At 46.9% G+C, this 22,694-nt stretch overlaps 1 protein-coding gene across 4 annotated transcripts in view; it reads right to left on the bottom strand.

The window, feature by feature from the left end:
• LOC125459546 (cytosolic 5'-nucleotidase 1A) overlaps positions 1-20,842 on the bottom strand; it is a 69,548-nt gene extending 48,706 nt beyond the window's left edge. Inside the window, exons 1-2 of one of the 4 annotated variants that reach the window (XM_059652021.1) lie at positions 20,527-20,574; positions 13,039-13,249 (exon numbers count right to left, since the gene is read on the bottom strand). Coding sequence is in view for 1 of the 4 variants with exons in the window: in XM_048546112.2 (XP_048402069.1) it covers positions 20,527-20,555 (29 nt within the window). In the remaining 3 variants the exon portion in view is untranslated. The other 3 variants (XM_048546114.2, XM_048546115.2, XM_048546112.2) reach the window with 3 other exon arrangements.
• Positions 20,843-22,694: the final 1,852 nt, after the last annotated feature.

Below are 22,694 nucleotides of genomic sequence, written 5' to 3'. Positions count from 1 at the left end.
GAATCTCACAGAAACCTATAAAATTCTAACAGGAATAGACAAGGTAAACTCAGGAAGAATGTTCCCCATAACCATGGAGTCCAGAAACAGTCTAACAGTACAGGGTTGGCCATTTAGGACTGAGTTGAGGAGAAATTTATTTTTACTTGGAGAATGGCGAGCTTGTGGAATTCTCTGCCACAGGAAGTGGTTGAGGCCAAAACACTGAACTTTATTTTTAAGAGGAATTAATGCTAAAATGATCAAAGGGTAGGACAAGGAAACAGGAACGGGATGCGGAGTTGTATTAATAGCCATGGTCATATTGGGTTCCTGAGCAGGCTCGAAGGACTGAACGGCCTACTCAAGCTACTAATTTCCAATGTTTCAATGTGGTTCATGGTGCCATGAAGATGAGCTCTGAGAGGAAAAGTATTTCTAAGATACTTAATATAGAAAGAGGAGTAGGAATGGAATATATAGCCTATGAAGCCTGCTCCATCATTCCATATGATTATGGCTCATTTCTGTCTTTAACACAACTTTCCTATCTACTCCTCATGTCCCTTGATGCTGTGAAATCAAAGTCTGTCCATAAGATGATAAAACAAGAGCAGAGGTCGGCCATTCGGCTCCTTATGACTGATTCTCAATGTCACTTTCCTGTCTTTTCTCCATAAACCTTAATTCCCTTTCTGGTTAAAAATATGACCGTCCCAGCCTTGAACATTCTGAACATGATAGAATTTAGCATTTAGTTTGTGAGTAAGAAACTTTGATCAGAAACAACAGTGCTAAATTTAAATAAAATGAATAAGGACTGAATTGGCTGGAGTAGATTGCTAGAGGAGTTTAGCAGAAAGGACAGTTGATGAACAACTGCAAACACTTATGAAAATGGTTAATGGCTTGGGGCACAGGCATATCCCAGTGAGGAAGAAATATTCTAGGAAGGGGATAAACCAACAACGGTGAACAAAGGAAATTAAGGATTGATTTGAATAAACTGAAAGAAAGCAAATAATGCAGCAAAAAATATTGCTAAGCCAACGGATATGGAATGTTTTATAAAATAGCAAAAGATTACAAAAAAGGGAGAAAATAGTTTTGAAGGCAAACTACCAGGCAACATAAAAGCAAAAAGAGTATAAGCTTCTTGAAATACACAAAAACAAAAATGTATCAAAGCAAAGGTCAGCTCTTTAGAGAATGAGGCTGGGGAAGCAGTAACTGGAAACCAGAAGGTGTTCTCAGGAAGGGTCACCGGACCCGAAACATTAACTTTGTTTTCTCCTCCACAGATGCTGCCAGACCTCCTGAGCTTTTCCAGCAACTTTGTTTTTGTTCCTGATTTTGGTTTTTACTGGAAACCAGAAAATTGCAAAGAAGACAAATATATACTTTGCATCAGCCTTCATAGCAGGATACACTAGCGGCATTATAAAAATACTAAATAATCAAGGGGAAAACAGGGTGGAAAGGAAATAAGTACAATAAATGTTCATTACAAAATAAGTGCTGGGGAAATTAATGGGCTAAAGGCCGATGATTCGCACTGTTTGGATCATAGTTTATTAAAGGAAATAATTACAGAGGTGATGGAGCCACCGGTAATAATCTTCCCAGAAGATTAGATTCCAGAAATTTTTCAATGTATTGAGAAAAATCCAGTTTAACACCTTTATTCAAAAAAGGAGGAAGACAAAAGTAGGTAATTTAAGCCAGTTAACATCTGTCCCTGAAAAAGTATCAAAGTTTATAATAGAGGATATAAAAACAGAGAATTGAGAAATTGATACTATAATCAAGCAGAGACAGAGTGGCTTCATGCAGGGGAAAATCATGGATGTGAGTTTGCTCGCTGAGCTGGAAGGTCAGTTTTTTTAGATGAGGAAGGACACCACTTTGATTGGGACAACACATCCATCCTAGGACAAGCCAAACAGAGACACGCACAAGAATTCCTAGAGGCATGGCATTCCAACTGGAACTCCATCAACAAACACATTGGCTCCAAATCAATCTACCATCCTCTGAGAAAAAGAACAGGAAACAACATCACCAACGCAGGAAATTACATCACCAACCCAAGGAAACCTAACCAGATAAATAGAAAGCGGGACATAACACCAGTGCTTCACCGGAGGCTCACTGTTGATGTTACCTAGATTGGTGACGGATTATCTGGGAACAAACCTTCCAGCTCAGTGAACCAGCTTACATCCGGAACAAAATAAAGACCCACTCTTTTGTGGACCGAGAGGAGGAGAGCGCTGTGTTGGAGGTGGAAGGAAGACATCGGGTTGGCTGTGCAGCCTTGCAACCGGTGGATCTTAATGCTGGCTTCGGCCTAATGCTGGTTCAGGGGAGCAGCCAACCTGCACAACCTGCAACAATGGCCGTGGCGAGTGCTCGTGCCCCGGGTCGGGGGTCCGGAACACCATCCGCGTTTTCGTGAAGAAGGTGGATGAAGCTGCACCTGTGGACCACACCTTCTTTGTGAAGAGGGTCCTGTTGGACTGTTGTGGGTTCACTTCTGAGGGCATTTACTGCCTGCAGGATTTCCCCGGAGGAGGTTTTTACGATGTAACCTTCAGGAGTGCCAAGCTTTGCGAGCACTTCCTGGAGGTTTAAGGAGACAGGAGGCGAGGGCCCCCTCTCTGTACTGACCGCTGTCCCGCTGTTTGTGATGCCGGTGCAGAGGAGCCGTATGGTGACTGTACACATGTACAATCCACATGTGCCAGCAGCTGATGTCCTGACCTTCCTCGGAAGGTACGTGAAGGTGGAAGGGCACCTAACCAACATCCAGGACAGACCTGACCCGGTTGGCTATGACCTTGGCCCAGCTGGCGCCTTCCCCAACTGGTCAGGGGGCCAACGGGGACTGTGCGGGGAGACGACTGCCGGGGTATTTTCTTTGCTTTGTTTTCTTTTCTTGTTTGTTTTGTTTTTGCCTTTAGTTGGTGTACGTAACCTGGAGCGGCTTGCACGACTGGGTAGGTGTATAAATGTTTTTTTTTGTGCATTCTATGAATAAAGTATATTTTTTCAAATAAAAAAAAGGTGACGAAACGTCTGGGAATGAACCTTCCAGCTCAGCGAGCAAACTCACATCCAGATACTCAACCTGAGCTACAAATCTTCTCAAAACTTGCTAGGGGAAAATCATGCCTGACAAATGTATTGGTATTTTTTTGATGAATAATGTAACACAGATGAAGGGGTACCAATCGATGTAATATGTTTGGATTTCCAAAAGTCATTCAATAAGTTACCACATAAAGCTATATAATAAGAGTCCATGGTGTTTGGCATACCATATTAGCATGGATAGAAAACTGCTTAACTAATAGAAGACAGAGAGTTGGGATAAGAGGGCATTTTCATGGTGGCAGTCTGTACCTACTGGATTTCCACAATAACCAGTGCATGGGCCAAAATTGTTCGCAATGCTCATGCTTTGGATGAGGGAATTGAATATACTATTTCCAAATTTGCAAATAACACAAAATAGTTGGGAAGACATTTGGTGAGAACTACTTTTATTCATTCATAGGATGAAGGCCTCACTAGCCAGGCCAGCATTTATTACCCACCCTTAACCGCCTCAAGGGCCAACCCCATTGCTGTGAGTCTGGAGTCATGAGTAGGTCAGACCAGGCAAGGGCAGCAATTTCTTACCCTAAAGAACATTGGTAAACCAGAGGGGTTTTTCCTGACAATGTTTTCATGGTTATCATTCGACTCCTATTTCCAGTTACTTATTGAATTCAAATTCCACCTTCTGCCAAGGCAGAATTTGAACCCAGGTCACCAGAACAGTACCAGGGAGTTTGGATTAATAGTTTAGCGATAATACCATTAGGCCATCAACTCCCCAATACAAATATTCTACAAAACATCCACAGATTGATACGAATCGTCTGCATTGGGATACTGACAGGGTCAGTGGGGTGAGCAAAAACTTGACTGCTGGAACATAAAGTGGTAAAATGTGAAATTATACACATTGGCAGGAAGAATAGAGGAGCTGAATGTAATTTAAATGGAGAAAGATTGCGCAAAGCATTAAAAATAGAGGAATATGATGTTTCTCATGCAAGAATTATATAAAGCTCGCACACAAGTCCAATCAGTAGTAGAGAAGATAAGTGAAACATTGGGCTTTATGTTGAAGGGAGTGCTATAGAAAAACAGGGGAGTCTTGCCAAAATTATACAAGTTAGATCACATCTAGAATACAGTAAACAGTTCTGGTCATCTTGTATCAGGCAAAATATACTAGCATTGGAAAATAGCTCGAGAACCTTTACTAGGTTAATCCTAGGTATAGAAGGTCCGTTTTCTGTGGCGCGGCTAAGTTGGTTGGACCATACACATTAGAGTTTAGAAGAATGAGAGTTGATCTTAATTGAGGTATAAACACTTTTAGGGGGCTTGACAAGGTAAGTGTTGAGAGATTGTTTCTACTTGTGGGAGAGTTTAGGACTAGAAGGCAAAACCTCAGAGTAAGGTGTTGCCTATTTCAGACAGATGACAAGGATTTTTCCCTCAGAGGATAGTGAACCTGTGGAATTCTTTACCAAAAGAATTACCAGTTGGCTGCTACCTAACTGCAAGTTGTTATTATACTCAATTACAAAATGATTCCAATGCTTCGACAAGATTCTAGTCTGTAACCCATTCCTAGGTAGAGCTATCCATGCCTGCCTAGAGGGTTTAGAAGGGTGGGGGGTCAATATAATTGGGTGGGAGAAAAAAATTGGTTTCCTAACAGCAGTTTAAAGTTTTGGTGTTAACTTCTTAGAATCTTTCAGGCTGATCAGCATTACTACCTTGGGTCTCTCTTGTATTCATTGTTTCCATGAATATCCAAAACACCCCAGCCCAACAGAGTTATGTTAATGGGTGCAATCTTGTTAGGTAAAACAGGAAACCAGAACTGTACATGAATCTGACTATTAAGTTTACATCTGGTGGGGCTGACTTCCTCCTTCAAACACCAGTGAGTATAAGGTTCTTCAGTGACTTGATTCTTTGATAAACATGCCATCCCTTTAGGCATATTTGTCCTCTTAAACATTTTGGGTGCGGAGCACAGTGGGAATGATTTGGGGTGCTAAGAAGGGAGAAAGGGCAGTGAATTGAATCAGGGATGGGAGAAGTCTAACACTGGGCATGGAGATCTGAATGCAGTGGGATCAAGGTGAAGAGCAGGAATATCAAGGGAGATAATGAAAAGGATGTTTGTCACAGGGAGAGATTGAAGATGGGCAGAGGGAATGCCAAAGGAAAAGGTTATTTATAATGAGGATGGTGATGGGCAAAGTATAGGTCAAGAGAGAGGGCGGAGGGTAAACAAATTAAATGAAGGATTCACAACCATCATCTCTACATCAGCTTTCAACAGAAGGTTTCACAGAGAAAATGTGGTTCAAAGGAAGGAGACCAGAGACCTGTTTTCATGTGTTCCTGCAAACACACCCAAGTAATGGACTTGAAACAGAGTTGGCAAAATCCTACTGCATGAGCATTGCTAAGTCCTCAGCAATGAAGGGAAGCACTCACGGCAAAGTGAACAAGCTCTATGATAGCCTAACTTCAACATCTCAATCACATTCTGCAATTTATTGAACTCTGAAAAGAAGAATCCCAAGACTTACCAACAGGGGTGAAACTATTGCTGGTGAGAGGTTATTCCACATTCAGCTATAAAGAGCATCACAGGCCCTGTATCTGAAAGTTAAGGACACTGGATGAAACTGGTATGCAGGCTATAGATTCCAAGATTGTAGGACTATATCACAGGAAACATGAAGGCCATTGAGAATCAGCTTCCTTTCCATGCTTGAGGTATATTGTTCAACATAAAGATCTTTCACGTGTACAAAGAAGAAGCAGAAAAATCAGTGCAGTTTAAAGGATGCAACACGCCACTTAAGGATGATTGGGCAGGCTTTCAATCTACACATGAGCAGCCAGATAATGGTCTAATGGGCAGTTTGACTACACAAAGATGTGATGTGGAAAACAAAAATAATATTTCTGATATTGCCTTACAAATTAGTACTTCGGAGCCAATTGTTTGATCAACGTAACGCAGTAACTGTACTAGATTTGCTAAGGTTATATAAGAGGAGAATGCCCAGTGCCAAAAGAATCAGAAACATAAGGTTCAGGAGGCTGCAGCTGTAAACAAACAAGTAGTATAAAGATAGCCAGTGGCTTCTCTATTGTTGGGCAATGTACTAAGAAAATGGGTACAAGTCACAGAACTGTTATGGCACAGCCTCTTTGCCCATTGTGCCTGTACTGGCTCAAACAAGCATCATTATTTTGTATCAATCTCCTGCATCTCCTTGGTATCCTTGCACATTATTTTTATCCAAATAATCATCCGATGGCTTCTTGAATGCCTCCACCACCCTTTCAGGCAGTGCATTCAATACCCAAACTACTCACTGAGTGAAAGTCAATCCTCACTTCGGTTACTTCTTTTGTGAAGCATTTTAAATCGTGCCTCTATTTCTCTTGTTCCTTTTATGAGTTTTCCCTATCACTCTATCCAGTTCACTCAAGATTTTGAAAACCTTTATCAGATCGCCTTTTAGGCTTCTTCTCTCCAAGGGCAACAGTCTCAAATTCTTCAATCTTCCTCATAACAGAAATTTCCCATCACTTGTAAATCACTTCTGCACTCTCTCCAATACATTCAGTTCCTTTCTATAACATGGCAACCAGTACCAAAGGCACTGCAGCTACTGCAAATGAGTGAAGCGCCAGAGATACCTTCACTTGACTAGTGACACTGTCATCTCCATCTGCCGCCTCCTGCAGGTAGATCTACAGCTGCGTGGCTTGGGTGGTAAATCTATGCCTTTAACACTGAAGATCAGTGGTACTGAACTCTGAGTCACTGTTTCCTTTCATACCTCAACAGCAACATATGTCCCAACCTGCAGCAAAGTGCCCTAACTTTTGGATTTGCAGCAATTGCTAAGTTCCTTCAGGTATAAGGGGTCATCAACTGCAAGCATGCAGCACTTATAAATCCCAGGGCATCATTCTCCAATTCCTCACCAGGTAGGGATTTCTCTCCTTCAAGACCCAGCTCATTGTGACTACCGGCAACAATTCCTGCAGGTGTGCACACATTATCCAGGGAACTGTCACAAGACTTTAATCCTGTACAGCTCACCGGTTTCTTGATTCTTTGTTCCCCTACATCAACTCTAGGGCTGGTTCATGAACAATAAGCAGTATTCCCAGAAGACATGGCTAATGATGCTCAACCTTCCGTCTGATGCTGAGCAGGGCTTCAATGCTGCTCTTGCATCCACTCAGGCTATCACTGAACAAACAATTATTCTTCTGAAGATGAACTTCTATTGCCTGGACTGCTCAAGAAGAGCACTCTGCCACTCCTCAGACACAGTCTCCAGAAAAGCAATTATTTATTGCACCCTGTACAATCTGGTTCTTTCACAGGGTATCTGGCTCCTTACATAAAGAAGAAGGGAGTTCTACAGGAGTGTTCAAGGAGCCAACACTGGCGATGAGATTTTGATTTTGGCTTGATTTATTACTGTTACAAGCATCTAAGTGCGGTTTAATGTTTTGTTTCGTGAGCAGTACAGGTAGATCATAACAACGACATACAGATTTTAGTATCAGAGATAATGGGAACTGCAGATGCTGGAGAACCCAAGATAACAAAATGTGAGGCTGGATGAACACAGCAGGCCAAGCAGCATCTCAGGGGTACAAAAGCTGACGTTTCGGGCCCAGACCCTTCATCAGAGAGGGGGATGGGGTGAGGGTTCTGGAATAAATAGGGAGAGAGAGGGAGGCGGACCGAAGATGGAGAGAAAAGAAGATAGGTGGAGAGAGTATAGGTGGGGAGGTAGGGAGGGGATAGGTCAGTCCAGGGAAGACGGACAGGTCAAGGAGGTGGGATGAGGTTAGTAGGTAGATGGGGGTGCGGCTTGGGGTGGGAGGAAGGGATGGGTGAGAGGAAGAACAGGTTAGGGAGGCAGAGACAGGTTGGACTGGTTTTGGGATGCAGTGGGTGGAGGGGAAGAGCTGGGCTGGTTGTGTGGTGCAGTGGGGGGAGGGGACGAACTGGGCTGGTTTAGGGATGCAGTTGGAGAAGGGGAGATTTTGAAACTGGTGAAGTCCACATTGATACCATTGGGCTGCAGGGTTCCCAGGCGGAATATGAGTTGCTGTTCCTGCAACCTTCGGGTGGCATCATTGTGGCACTGCAGGAGGCCCATGATGGACATGTCATCTAAAGAATGGGAGGGGGAGTGGAAATGGCTTGCGACTGGAAGGTGCAGTTGTTTGTTGCGAACTGAGCGGAGGTGTTCTGCAAAGCTGGTCCCAAGCCTCCGCTTGGTTTCCCCAATGTAGATGGAGCCACACCGGATACAGTGAATGCAGTATACCACATTGGCAGATGTGCAGGTGAACCTCTGCTTAAAGTGGAATGTCATCTTGGGGCCTGGGATAGGGGTGAGGGAGGAGGTGTGGGGGCAAGTGTAGCATTTCCTGCGGTTGCAGGGGAAGGTGCCGGGTGTGGTGGGGTTGGAGGGCAGTGTGGAGCGAACAAGGGAGTCACGGAGAGAGTGGTCTCCCCGGAAAGCAGACAGGGGTGGGGATGGAAAAATGTCATGGGTGGTGGGGTCGGATTGTAGACGGCGGAAGTGTCGGAGGATGATGCGTTGTATCCGGAGGTTGGTGGGGGGGTGTGTGAGAACGAGGGGGATCCTCTTTGGGCGGCTGTGGCGGGCGCGGGGTGTGAGGGATGTGTTGCGGGAAATACGGGAGACGCGGTATAGGGCGTTCTCGATCACTGTGGGGGGAAAGCTGCAGTCATTGAAGAACTTGGACATCTGGAATGTGCGGGAGTGGAATGTCTTATCGTCGGAGCAGATGCGGCGGAGGCAGAGGAATTGGGAATAGGGGATGGAATTTTTGCAGGAGGGTGGGTGGGAGGAGGTGTATTCTAGGTAGCTGTAGGAAGTTGGAAGTTCCTACAGACTAAGGCGGTGGCCATGGGCACCCGCATGGGCCCCAGCTATGCCTGCCTCTTTGTAGCTTACATGGAACAGTCCCTCTTCTGCACCTACACAGGCCCCAAACCCCACCTCTTCCTCCGGTACATTGGTGACTGTATCGGCGCCGCCTCTTGCTCCCCAGAGGAGCTCGAACAGTTCATCCACTTCAACACCTTCCACCCCAACCTTCAGTTCACCTGGGCCATCTCCAGCACATCCCTCACCTTCCTGGACCTCTCAGTCTCCATCTCAGGCAACCAGATTGTAACTGATGTCGATTTCAAGCCCACCGACTCCCACAGCTACCTAGAATACACCTCCTCCCACCCACCCTCCTGCAAAAATTCCATCCCCTATTCCCAATTCCTCCGCCTCCGCCGCATCTGCTCCCAGATGTCCAAGTTCTTCAAGGACCGCAACTTTCCCACCACAGTGATCGAGAACGCCCTTGACTGCGTCTCCCGTATTTCCCATAACACATCCCTCACACCCCGCCCCCGCCAAAACCGCCCAAAGAGGATCACCCTCGTTCTCACACACCACACCACCAATTTCCGGATACAACGCATCATCCTCCGACACTTCCGCCATCTACAATCCGACCCCACCACCCACGACATTTTTCCATCCCCACCCGTGTCTGCTTTCCGGAGAGACCACTCTCTCCGTGACTCCCTTGTTCGCTCCACACTGCCCTCAAACCCCACCACACCCGGCACCTTCCCCTGCAACCGCAGGAAATGCTACACTTGCCCCCACATCTCCTCCCTCACCCCTATCCCAGGTCCCAAGATGACATTCCACATTAAGCAGAGGTTCACCTGCACATCTGCCAATGTGGTATACATGTGGTATATCACACAATGTGGCATCCACTGTACCCGGTGTGGCTTCCTCTACATTGGTGAAACCAAGTGGAGGCTTGGAGACCGCTTTGCAGAACACCTCCGCTCAGTTCGCAACAAACAACTGCACCTCCCAGTCGCAAACCATTTCCACTCCCCCTCCCATTCTTTAGATGACATGTCCATCATGGGCCTCCTGCAGTGCCACAATGACGCCACCCGAAGGTTGCAGGAACAGCAACTCATATTCCGCCTGGGAACCCTGCAGCCAAATGGTATCAATGTGGACTTCACCAGTTTCAAAATCTCCCCTTCCCCCACCGCATCCCTAAACCAGCCCAGTTCATGCCCTCCCCCCACTGCACCACACAACCAGCCCAGCTCTTCCCCTCCACCCACTGCATCCCAAAACCAGTCCAACCTGTCTCTGCCTCCCTAACCTGTTCTTCCTCTCACCCATCCCTTCCTCCCACCCCAAGCTGCACCCCCATCTACCTACTAACCTCATCCCACCTCCTTGACCTGTCTGTCTTCCCTGGACTGACCTATCCCCTCCCTACCTCCCCAAATATAGTCTCTCCACCTATCTTCTTTTCTCTCCATCTTCGGTCCGCCTCCCCCTCTCTCCCTATTTATTCCAGAACCCTCACCCCATCTCCCTCTCTGATGAAGGGTCTAGGCCCGAAACATCAGCTTTTGTGCCCCTGAGATGCTGCTGGGCCTGCTGTGTTCATCCAGCCTCACATTTTATTATCATACAGATTATAGGGTGCTTAGACAGAGCGATGAATACAATGTTATGGCTGCACAAGAAGTGCAGAAAAACAAGATCAACAGTAGATTTGAAATTAGAGAAGTCCATTTAGCAGTCTAATAACAGCGGGGTAGAAGCTGTTCTTAAACCTGTTGGTATTGTACTCAAGCTTCTGTATCTTCTGCCTGATTTAAGAGAATATTACTGGGGTGAGAGGAGTCCATTGATGGGAGGTGGCCTTTTGTGATGTTCTGGGCAGTGTATACAACTTGCTGTAGTTTCTGACAGTCCAGGGTACAGCAGTTGCTGTATCAAGTTCTTATGCGCCCAGATAGAACGCTTTCCATGGTGTATCTGCAAACGCTGGTAAGGCAGACAGTACCATGATTATAGCTGGATCAGAGATTGAATGACTTTGCTTTAACGTACATAGACAATCAAAACCATAAGCCAAATATAGTACAGTGCCATTCCTGTTCTGATAGGAATGCTTGATTCATACCTTTAAACATTGAGACTCTCTATTTCCCATGACACGGGGTCTCCAATTTACGAACATCCAACTTACAAATGTTTGTACTTATGAATGCATCCCAAACAAGTAATTTTAAAAGGTCTGATATATGAATATTTCCCATTCTTATGAATGGCTACATTGTATTGTCCTGCATTGTGTTTCAACTTATGTACAAAATATTTTCCTTATGAACTCAAGAAAGGTACCCATTCACAACCTGGGTACTGCCTGTTATTTTAAGTTAACTAATTCCTTTGCCACCAAGAATTTCCAGTTCAGTTTCCTCACCACAGCATCAGTATGGAGTTACACAGGATTACATGAAGGCTGCACCTGTACGTAAAATAATGGTAACAGCTATCAGTAGTGCTATCAAGCAACATTTGCAGAACAATTACATACTAATGCTCAGAGAAACAAAGAAATTAGGAGCAGGAGTAGGCTATTTGGCCCGAAGAACCTGCTCCATCATTCATAATGGTCATAGCTGATCAATTTGGGTTCCGCCCGGGCCACTCATCTCTGGAACTGATGATAGCCTCAGTTCAAACTTAGATTAAGCAACTGAATTCCAGCGGGGAGTTTGAGTGACAGATCTTGACACCAAGACAGTATTTGATCAGCTGTAGCTTCAAGAAGCTCAAGTAAAACTGGAGATACCAAGAACTGCAGATGCCGGAGTCAGAGTCAATACAGTGTGGAATTGGAGGAACACAGCAGGTCAGGCAGCATCAGAAGAGCAGGAAAGTTAACATTTCAGGTCAAGACCCTTCTCTCTACTCCCCAGATGTTGCCTGGCCTGCTGTGTTCCTCCAGCTTCACACTGTGTTGGCCCTAGTAAAATTACTGTCAATGGGAAACTGGGAGAAAATTCTGTTGGTTGAATCATGGTTACCACGATGGAGGTGTCTGTGAATGTTGGTGGTCAGTCAGTTTTGACCCAGGATGTCACTTGTAGGATTCTCAGGTTAGTGTCCTCTGCCCAACCATCTTCAGCTACTTCATCAATTGTCTTCTCTCTATTATAAGGTCTATTATAAGAGGTGGTAATATTGCTGATGATTCACTGCTTCAATATTAAAGAAACACTGTGCAATGTTGAAATGTAGCAAGACCTGTACATTATCCATCTCTAATTCATGAGTGTTAAGTAAAATCTGCACCACAAGTGCCACATAACGATCATTTCCTACAAGATAAAACCTAACCATTACTCTTTGCTATTCCACAGTATTACTATTACTGAATCCCCTACAAACTAGAAACTGAACTGAACTAACTATATAAACACAGTGGGTACAAGGGTAAGTCCTGCTTCGAGTAACTCACTCCTGATTCCCCAAAGCATGCCCACTATCTACAAGGCACAAAGAGTATGATGGAATGCTGCACACTCGCCTGCGTGAGTGCAGCTCCAATAACTCAACAGGCTCAACATCATGCAGGATAAAAAAAAAGCCCAATTAATTGGTACTTCTGGTCAAACATTCATCTGTTTCTCCACCAGTGAACAATAGCACGTACCATTTATAAGACGCACTGCAGAAATTCACCAATGTTCATTAGACACCAGCTTCCGAACCCAAACCCACTACAATTAGAATGAGGAAGGTTGCAGATAAATGAGAACACCACCACCTGCAAGTTCTGTCCACCAAGACGCTCATCATCCTGACCCCCAGAAATATATTACCAGTCTTTCTGTGTCACTGGGTCAAAATTCTGAAATATCCTTCTGATGCCATCCAGGGTCTACCTGCACAAAAACAACTTGCAGTAGTTCAAGACGACAGCTCTACAACACATTCTCATAATGGTGAATAGGGATGGCCCAGCCAGTGCTGACCACATTCCATCAATGAATAAAAGAAAGGTTCAAACCTTAGTCTGTCAGAGGCATGCACCTATTGCAGAAACGTAGAAGGGCAGAACCATGCTGATTGACACCCAAAATCCAAATATCTAGTTTAAAGTCCAATCTTCCGTAGGTTAATGTTCTTTCTCGAAAGCAGCAGGAAATGATAGCCTCAGTAGTCTTTGTACTGCTCCAGATGATGCACGTGGGAATGTGTATAGTGATCAACACGGTGGTCTACAAGGAAAACAAATTGTTAGAAGCCATGAGATAATGAGAATTGCAGATGCTGGAGAATCCAAGACAACAAAATGTGAGGCTGGATGAACACAGCAGGCCAAGCAGCATCTCAGGAGCACAAAAGCTGACATTTCGGGCCTAGACCCTTCATCAGAGAGGGGGATGGGGTGAGGGTTCTGGAATAAATAGGGAGAGAGGGGGAGGCGGACCGAAGATGGAGAGAAAAGAAGATAGGTGGAGAGAGTATAGGTGGAGAGGTAGGGAGGGGATAGGTCAGCCCAGGGAAGACGGACAGGTCAAGGAGGTGGGATGAGGTTAGTAGGTAGATGGGGGTGCGGCTTGGGGTGGGAGGAAGGGATGGGTGAGAGGAAGAACAGGTTAGGGAGGCAGAGACAGGTTGGACTAGTTTTGGGATGCAGTGGGTGGAGGGGAAGAGCTGGGCTGGTTGTGTGGTGCAGTGGGGGGAGGAGACGAACTGGGCTGGTTGAGGGATGCAGTTGGGGAAGGGGAGATTTTGAAACTGGTGAAGTCCACATTGATACCATTAGGCTGCAGGGTTCCCAGGCAGAATATGAGTTGCTGTTCCTGCAACCTTCGGGTGGCATCATTGTGGCACTGCAGGAGGCCCATGATGGACATGTCATCTAAAGAATGGGAGGGGGAGTGGAAATCGTTAGCGACTGCGAGGTGCAGTAGTTTGTTGCGAACTGAGCGGAGGTGTTCTGCAAAGCGGTCTCCAAGCCTCCGCTTGGTTTCCCCAATGTAGAGGAGGCCACACCGGGTACAGTGGATGCAGTATACCACATTGGCAGATGTGCAGGTGAACCTCTGCTTAATGTGGAATGTCATCTTGGGGCCTGGGATGGGGGTGAGGGGGGAGGCGTGGGGGCAAGTGTAGCATTTCCTGCGGTTGCAGGGGAAGGTGCCGGGTGTGGTGGGGTTGGAGGGCAGTGTGGAGCGAACAAGGGAGTCACGGAGAGAGTGGTCTCTCCGGAAAGCAGACACGGGTGGGGATGGAAAAATGTCTTGGGTGGTGGGGTCGGACTGTAGATGGCGGAAGTGTCGAACGATGATGTGTTGTATCCGGACGTTGGTGGGGTGGTCTCAATCGTCTCAGCCTGCTCCTGCCCCACCGAACTCATCTCCACCTATCTGGACTCCATCTTCTCCCCTTTGGTCCAGGAACTCCCTACCTACGTCCGTGACACCACCCACGCCCTCTACCTCCTCCAGGACTTCCAATTCCCTGGCCCCCAACACCTCATCTTCACCATGGATGTCCAGTCCCTATACACCTGCATTCCGCATACAGATGGCCTCAAGGCCCTCCGCTTCTTCCTGTCCCGCAGGCCCGACCAGTCCCCCTCCACCGACACCCTCATCTGCCTAGCCGAACTCGTCCTCACCCTCAACAACTTCTCTTTTGGCTCCTCCCACTTCCCACAGACTAAGGGGGTGGCCATGGGCCCCCGCTATGCCTGCCTCTTTGTAGGTTACGTGGAACAGTCCCTCTTCCGCACCTACACAGGCCCCAAACCCCACCTCTTCCTCCGGTACATTGATGACTGTATCGGCGCCGCCTCTTGCTCCCCAGAGGAACTTGAACAGTTCATCCACTTCACCAACACCTTCCACCCCAACCTTCAGTTCACCTGGGCCATCTCCAGCACATCCCTCACCTTCCTGGACCTCTCAGTCTCCATCTCAGGCAACCAGCTTGTAACTGATGTCCATTTCAAGCCCACCGACTCCCACAGCTACCTAGAATACACCTCCTCCCACCCACCCTCCTGCAATAATTCCATCCCCTATTCCCAATTCCTCCGCCTCCGCTGCATCTTCTCCCACGATAAGACATTCCACTCCCGCACATTCCAGATGTCCAAGTTCTTCCAGGACCGCAACTTCCCCCCCCAGTGATCGCGAACGCCCTCGACCGCGTCTCCCGTATTTCCCGCAACATGTCCGCCACAACCGCCCAAAGAGGATCCCCCTCGTTCTCACTCACCCCCCCACCAACCTCCGGATACAACGCATCATCCTCCGACACTTCCGCCATCTACAATCCGACCCCACCACCCAAGACATTTTTCCATCCCCACCCCTGTCTGCTTTCGGAGAGACCACTCTCTCCGTGACTCCCTTGTTCACTGAACACTGCCCTCCAACCCCACCACACCCGGCATCTTCCCCTGCAACCGCAGGAAAGGCTACACTTGCCCCCACACCTCCCCCCTCACCCCCATCCCAGGCCCCAAGATGACATTCCACATTAAGCAGAGGTTCACCTGCACATCTGCCAATGTGGTATACTGCATCCACTGTACCCGGTGTGGCTCCCTCCACATTGGGGAAACCAAGCGGAGGCTTGGAGACCGCTTTGCAGAACACCTCCGCTCAGTTCGCAACAAACTACTGCACCTCCCAGTCGCAAACCATTTCCACTCCCCCTCCCATTCTTTAGATGACATGTCCATCATGGGCCTCCTGCAGTGCCACAATGATGCCACCCGAAGGTTGCAGGAACAGCAACTCATATTCCGCCTGGGAACCCTGCAGCCAAATGGTATCAATGTGGACTTCACCAGTTTCAAAATCTCCCCTTCCCCAACTGCATCCCTAAACCAGCCCAGCTCTTCCCCTCCACCCACTGCATCCCAAAACCAGTCCAACCTGTCTCTGCCTCCCTAACCTGTTCTTCCTCTCACCCATCCCTTCCTCCCACCCCAAGCCGCACCCCCATCTACCTACTAACCTCATCCCACCTCCTTGACCTGTCCGTCTTCCCTGGGCTGACCTATCCCCTCCCTACCTCCCCACCTATACTCTCTCCACCTATCTTCTTTTCTCTCCATCTTCGGTCCGCCTCCACCTCTCTCCCTATTTATTCCAGAACCCTCACCCCATCCCCCTCTCTGATGAAGGGTCTAGGCCCGAAACGTCAGCTTTTGTGCTCCTGAGATGCTGCTTGGCCTGCTGTGTTCATCCAGCCTCACATTTTGTTGTTAGAAGCCATGACAGACTGAAGAAGACCAAAGGACAATGGTAGCAAGTTAAAGTGTAAAGTGTCAGGTTGTATGGAAGGTTGATAATATCTGTGCATTCATGGTGCCTTCAATGTCATTCTTTTCCTCCTGTTTCACTTTTGCGGCCATGTCAGCAGCTGAGCTTGAGGAAGCGGACCGATTGCTTTACTAACTGACCTCAGATGCCTTTTGCAAGTATTCTCCAGTTGACCAGGACCCAGAAGGATCCAGCTTGCTGTTGTTCTCCTGCACAGTGCAACCTCTAGGGATTGACCCGAAGGAGGCTTTGGGCCTGTGGAAAAGGGGGAGGTTGTGCAACAGGGCACCTCTACAACATTTCTAGATGACAATGACAGATATCTGCTTACTTCAGCTCCATCCCTTTCATCCATTTCTCACCCCTTTAAGGAATGGGGCAAATTAAGAAATGTTGAGGCCCCTCTTTTGTACAGGCAGTGAAGAAATACATCTATAGTTGGAGTGATAAAGTGAGACCCCGCGCATATCAGGCAGACACTGATTGTTCTGCTAGAACAGATTCTATGCATGATCACCAGCTGTTCCATAGAAGGAGGACTTGGGCAGATTCCTGTGCCTTTGCATCAGTCTGCACACGATCTCTGGTACCTCTGTCAAATGTTCCCTGCTTGCCTTTGCACCACCATTGGCTCATTAATAACCTTGCCCAGAGGTTCAGCATCTGTGCTGTACTCAACGAAGGCCTGTTCAATGGCAGTCCTCTGAGTGTTTCTTCATCCTCTCAGGCCCATCTCAATGCTGTGCTCACCAGAATGTGAACCTAAGCTTATACCATATAGATTATCGACTGAAGTGAATGTCTTTGAGCTTTTGGAGCATGGGGAAGAAAGCCTCAAATAGTGCATTCTCTGAGCCTCAGGAATGGTCTTTCTCAGTGGTGTGTGTTCAAGAATTGTAGAGATGAACCAGAGAACTAGGATGGTTGTTTTTTTTTTTCGTTATGGCGAAGAGTCCAGGGGCTGCATAGATTCATTCTTAGCAACATGTTCTGCCACTCTTACCCCAAGTTCCCTTAACACGTTGCTGCTTGATATGCAACTGGGAGATTGTAGAATTCTCACTAGATGGTTGTAGATACCCAATCACTTATTGGGCATAGCACATTCCCCTTACTCTCCAGCTATAGTGGCAGCCTGCTTCTCAAAGAGTTCAGGAACCTTATCAGAAATCAATTCCTTCCAAGTCTGGGCACACTCAAACTTATGGTGAATGTTCTTCTCCAGACGAGGGAAAGAAGCGTCAAGAGACAGTAGTATGGGTAGATGAGGACTGTGCCTGCATATATACATGCAGGTGAAGATATCGATCTCCAGGGTTATGATGTCCATGTGCAATAATGGTAAAAAAAATGTGGTATATGGGTGTTTAAGCATGTGAATGAAAATTGGTTCTGTGCCATCAAAGAACTACAATTGATGAAAACCAATAAAGGTATGATACAATGCTTGAGTATTTGTGAGGTTCATTCCAAAGCTAACTTTTATAATTGTTTTCCCTGTCCAAAGCAAGCCTTTGGTCAAGATATCTGAAGAATATATTCCACTAAATGTGAAGAAAGATCATTTAACTGATGGTGCTTGAGATGTTGAGTTTTGTAGCTCCTTTTATGTTTTAACATGAGTATGAATGGACATGTGAGAAGCAGTACTGCAAGACAATCAGTGTTACATGTGTATTGGCAGGATAATGAAGTGACAGTCACATATTGCACAAGGCATCTGCAGAAGATCACTTGCATCCAATTTGTTTGACAGTCCTCTGCAGTAGGAACCTTACAATGTTAACATGCTCAAACAGGCATGAAGCATTGAGTAGACAGAAGGACATGCACTGACATACTGCATATCATTCATCCTCTTGTTAGACAGTAGCAAGTTTTCTTGAGCCATCTATTGGACACTACCTCCACAACCATCTCTGCTAGGTTGACTGTGTAGTCATAGGAAAAAATTGCGCCCTTCTCTCCTGGAGTCTTCAGGAGGACATCCAAGGAGGCATTACAAGGGCATAGTACACATTTTCTCTGGCCTCTGGCATCTCTGGGATGTGAGGGGATGGTAAGCAACGATTGATTCTCCTGGTTTGTACAGAGTGAAGTGCTGTTTAGTTGTGTTTTAAGTATGGCGTTTGAAAGGTCCTGGTGGCTTGGAGCAAGTTGGGCGATAACTTCCTAACTAGCTGCTCATAAAATTACATATGTATATAACAGCGAAGAATGAAATTGCACAAGAAAATCCACCCAGAGCAGCAGTCCTTTCACTTTTAGGCTGACCTTCACCCATAGACTCAAGAAAAGGATTCCATCCGAGTACCAAGTTGCATCTCTGTTACAAGTATGGCTTGAGACTTCTAGGCATCATTCAATGCAATCAACTTGAATGAATCAATCAATTAGTTTTACTGTCACATGTACTCAAATGAGTACAAAAAAACATGGTGCCATCTCAGGTACAAGATGCCTAGGTACAGATACTTAAGTATTGGTATAAAGTAGAAAAAAAAAGTAAAAGTTTCGCCCAGAAATAAAAGTTAAAAATAAAAAATGTACACAATTTACAGTCCTTCCACCACAGTCCATATCTCCAGACCTAACTGGCCTTCAAAACTCAAGGTCTGGCATCCAGGCTGCTTCTATCTGTGGAAAGAAGTGGAGTTAAAGTTGAGTCCTGTGACTCTGAAGGTCACTAGACTTGAAATGTTAACCGTGGTTTCTCTCCACAGAAAGTGCAAGACTTGCTGAGTTTCTCCAGCAATTTCTGTTTTTGTTGGGCATGAGTGAAGTTGCAGTGAAATTCACCCCACAATTTTACACTAACAGGAGCACTGCCACAATTATAGTACAGCAGGACAGTACAAGAACACTGATATTTATTTTCATATTAATGAAAATTAACTCTAGGTAAAAATAAAGCCCTGATAATGCAAACATAACTTGGAAAAAATGTTTACTGTTACCCTTTGGAAAGATTTCTTGAAATCTCTGCACAATTTATTAAAAAAAGACATTTCACTAAACTAGATAAGACTCTGGACATCCTTCCAGACCGGAGGTATCAAACAGAGTTTATCATAAAGATGAGATCCCTGCAAACATAACTTCAGACAAAGGGGGCCATGTTTCCAGACCTGTCAACAGTTGTTTTGTTTTGATGTATTATACTGATTTGTTTTCACTTTCTTCCTAACATGTTTACAATCAAAAGATTCACTGTTTAACTATCTCCACCTACAGGAAACAAGTAAAAATATGATGGGATAATCTGCATTTTGCTTGGATCAGTACAACTGTGTTAACACTCAAGAAGCTCAAAAGTAGACAGAATAATGTGGCTCACTTCATTAGCAGTTCTTTCACAGCAGCTGTACAGTTTACGATGTGAGGGATACACAGAAACAACTTAAGACTCTACCAACAACACAGCCCAAAATCACTGATCTTCTTCCAACCCGAAAAGGTGCACAGGGTCACCATCGCGCCAAGTTTCCTTTCATGTTGCAAATGATTCTGACTTGCTATGGCTTAATTGTCACGGACTCAAAATCCTAGAATATCATACCCAACAACACTTTAGGAAGATAGAACTGCAGTGCTTCAAGAGTGGTATCATTTCAACGGGTTGCGGGAAGTTTGAGTTGCAAGGAATAAGAAACAACCAGGTGCCATGCCTACATACAACAAATTATTTTCAAATTCTTTTGGATCATAATTTTCATGTTTAACTTGATGTTGACAATGAAGGATAAAAATGAAATCTGGAAATGACTGGTAATTGATCTAAACTGGTGTTGGATAGCATAAAAATTAATTCCCGCTTGGACCAGTAACAGTTATTTGCAAGTTTTTTTTCTCTCCGCCGAATGACAATCGTTTAAAAAGCTGTCAGGAAACTTAGCCAGGGATAAATGAAAGTATAACTTTTGATGGATTCACACCCACTAAGTCACAATTCCGGATACATTAAAGTATAACCAATCACATTTAAATAGTTAATGATTTTAAACACCAGACACTATCGCCTGAGAGATTCCAGGACGCAGCGAGTCCCCTTTTTAAACAGAGGAAGTTGTCAAAATTAATCCAATGATGGCCAGAGATGCTGCACTGATCCCACCCACCGCCTACCAACCCCGACCCGAATACCCGCAATGGACATGGTTCACCCTGAGTGACCGGCCCCACGGAGCCCATACCGGACACAACAAACTCACACTAACAGCTCCTCCCGCCGCACCGACATATCTCAACACCGCGCAGGCGCGTACCCCGCTGCACGCCGGGACCACTCAACCGCTTCTCCACCAAGATAATAAAGTGTGAGGCTGGATGAACACAGCAGGCCCAGCAGCACAAAAGCTGACGTTTCAGGCCTAGACCCTTCATCAGAGAGGGGGATGGGGAGAGGGTTCTGGAATAAATAGGGAGAGAGGGGGAGGCGGATCGAAGATGGAGAGAAAAGAAGATAGGTGGGGAGGGGATAGGTATTACAAGAGAGTTGCAACGGGAGAGAGATTCCCTGAGGTTGGTCCGGAGGGAGGAGGGTAACTTCTTCAGGTGTAGGCACCCTGAAGAGGCTTCGCAGTGAGGTTAAAATTGTATCAGTGATAACGGGAACTGCAGATGCTGGAGAATCCAAGATAATAAAATGTGTGAGACTGGATGAACACAGCAGGCCCAGCATCTCAGGAGCACAAAAGCTGACATTTCGGGCCTAGACCCTTAATCAGAGAGGGGGATGGTGGGTGAGGGTTCTGGAATAAATAGGGAGAGAGGGGGAGGCGGACCGAAGATGGAGAGAAAAGAAGATAGGTGGGGAGGTAGGGAGGGGATACAGCTTCCCCACCAAAATGACAGAGCAGCCCGACTGAACTGAAAGACTACCCGAGAGGACCGGCGGGGCAGAGGAGGAGTGGGGGAGAAGACGGGGCAGAAGGAGAGGATGGGAAGGTGGGAGAATGTGGGGAAGAAGAGGAGATGGGAGGATGGGAGGGAATAATAGAGGGAGGAAAATGAGGGTAGTGTAGAGAGAATGGGGAGGGGAAAGAGAAAGGGGGGGAAAGAGAAAAGGGGGGAAAGAGAAAAGGGGGGGAAAGAGAAAAGGGGGGGGGAAAGAGAAAGGGGGGGAAAGAGAAAAGGGGGGAAGAGAAAGAGGGGGAAGAGAAGAGGGGGAAGAGAAAAGAGGGGGAAGAGAAAAGAGGGGAAGAGAAAGAGGGGGAAGAGAAAAGAGGGGGGAAGAGAAAGAGGGGGGAAGAGAAAAGAGGGGGGAAGAGAAAAGGGGGGGGAAGAGAAAAGGGGGGGGAAGAGAAAAGAGGGGGGAGAGAGAAAGAGGGGGGAAGAGAAAAGAGGGGGGAAGAGAAAAGGGGGGGGAAGAGAAAAGGGGGGGGAAGAGAAAAGGGGGGGGAAAGAGAAAAGGGGGGAAAGAGAAAAGGGAGGGGGAAAGAGAAAAGGGGGGGGAAAGAGAAAAGAGGGGGGAAAGAGAAAAGAGGGGGGAAGAGAAAAGAGGGGGGAAGAGAAAAGAGGGGGGAAGAGAAAAGAGGGGGAAGAGAAAAGAGGGGGGGAAGAGAAAAGGGGGGGGAAGAGAAAAGGGGGGGAAGAGAAAAGGGGGGGGAAAGAGAAAAGGGGGGGGAAGAGAAAAGGGGGGGGAAAGAGAAAAGGGGGGGGGAAGAGAAAAGGGGGGGGGGGAAGAGAAAAGGGGGGGGGAAGAGAAAAGGGGGGGGGAAAGAGAAAAGGGGGGGAAGAGAAAAGGGGGGGGAAAGAGAAAAGGGGGGGGAAAGAGAAAGGGGGGGAAAGAGAGAAGGGGGGGAAGAGAAGGGGGGGGAAAGAGAGAAGGGGGGGAAAGAGAAAGGGGGGAAAGAGAGAAGGGGGGGAAGAGAAGGGGGGGAAGAGAGAAGGGGGGGGAAGAGAAGGGGGGGAAGAGAAGGGGGGGGAAGAGAAGGGGGGGGGAAGAGAGAAGGGGGGGGAAGAGAGAAGGGGGGGGGGGGGAAGACAAAAGAGGGGGGAAGAGAAGGGGGGGGAAGAGAAGGGGGGGGAAGACAAAAGAGGGGGGAAGAGAAGGGGGGGAAGAGAAGGGGGGGAAGAGAAGGGGGGGGAAGACAAAAGAGGGGGGGAAGAGAAAAGAAGAGGGACAAGAGAGGGGGGGGAAGAGAGAAGGGGGGGAAGAGAGAAGGGGGGGAAGAGAGAAGGGGGGGAAGAGAGAAGGGGGGGAAAGAGAGAAGGGGGGGGAAGAGAGAAGGGGGGGGAAAGAGAGAAGGGGGGAAGAGAGAAGGGGGGGGGAAAGAGAGAAGGGGGGGAGAAAAGGGGGGGGGAGAAAAGGGGGGGGGAGAAAGGGGGGGGAGAAGGAGGGGGGGGAGAAGGAGGGGGGGGGAGAAGGGGGGGGGGA

The sequence above is a fragment of the Stegostoma tigrinum genome, chromosome 17 (genome assembly GCF_030684315.1).
Source record: "Stegostoma tigrinum isolate sSteTig4 chromosome 17, sSteTig4.hap1, whole genome shotgun sequence".
Taxonomy (NCBI): domain Eukaryota; kingdom Metazoa; phylum Chordata; class Chondrichthyes; order Orectolobiformes; family Stegostomatidae; genus Stegostoma; species Stegostoma tigrinum.
Note: the sequence above shows the minus strand (reverse complement) of the source record. Positions and strands in the feature narration are given on the sequence as shown.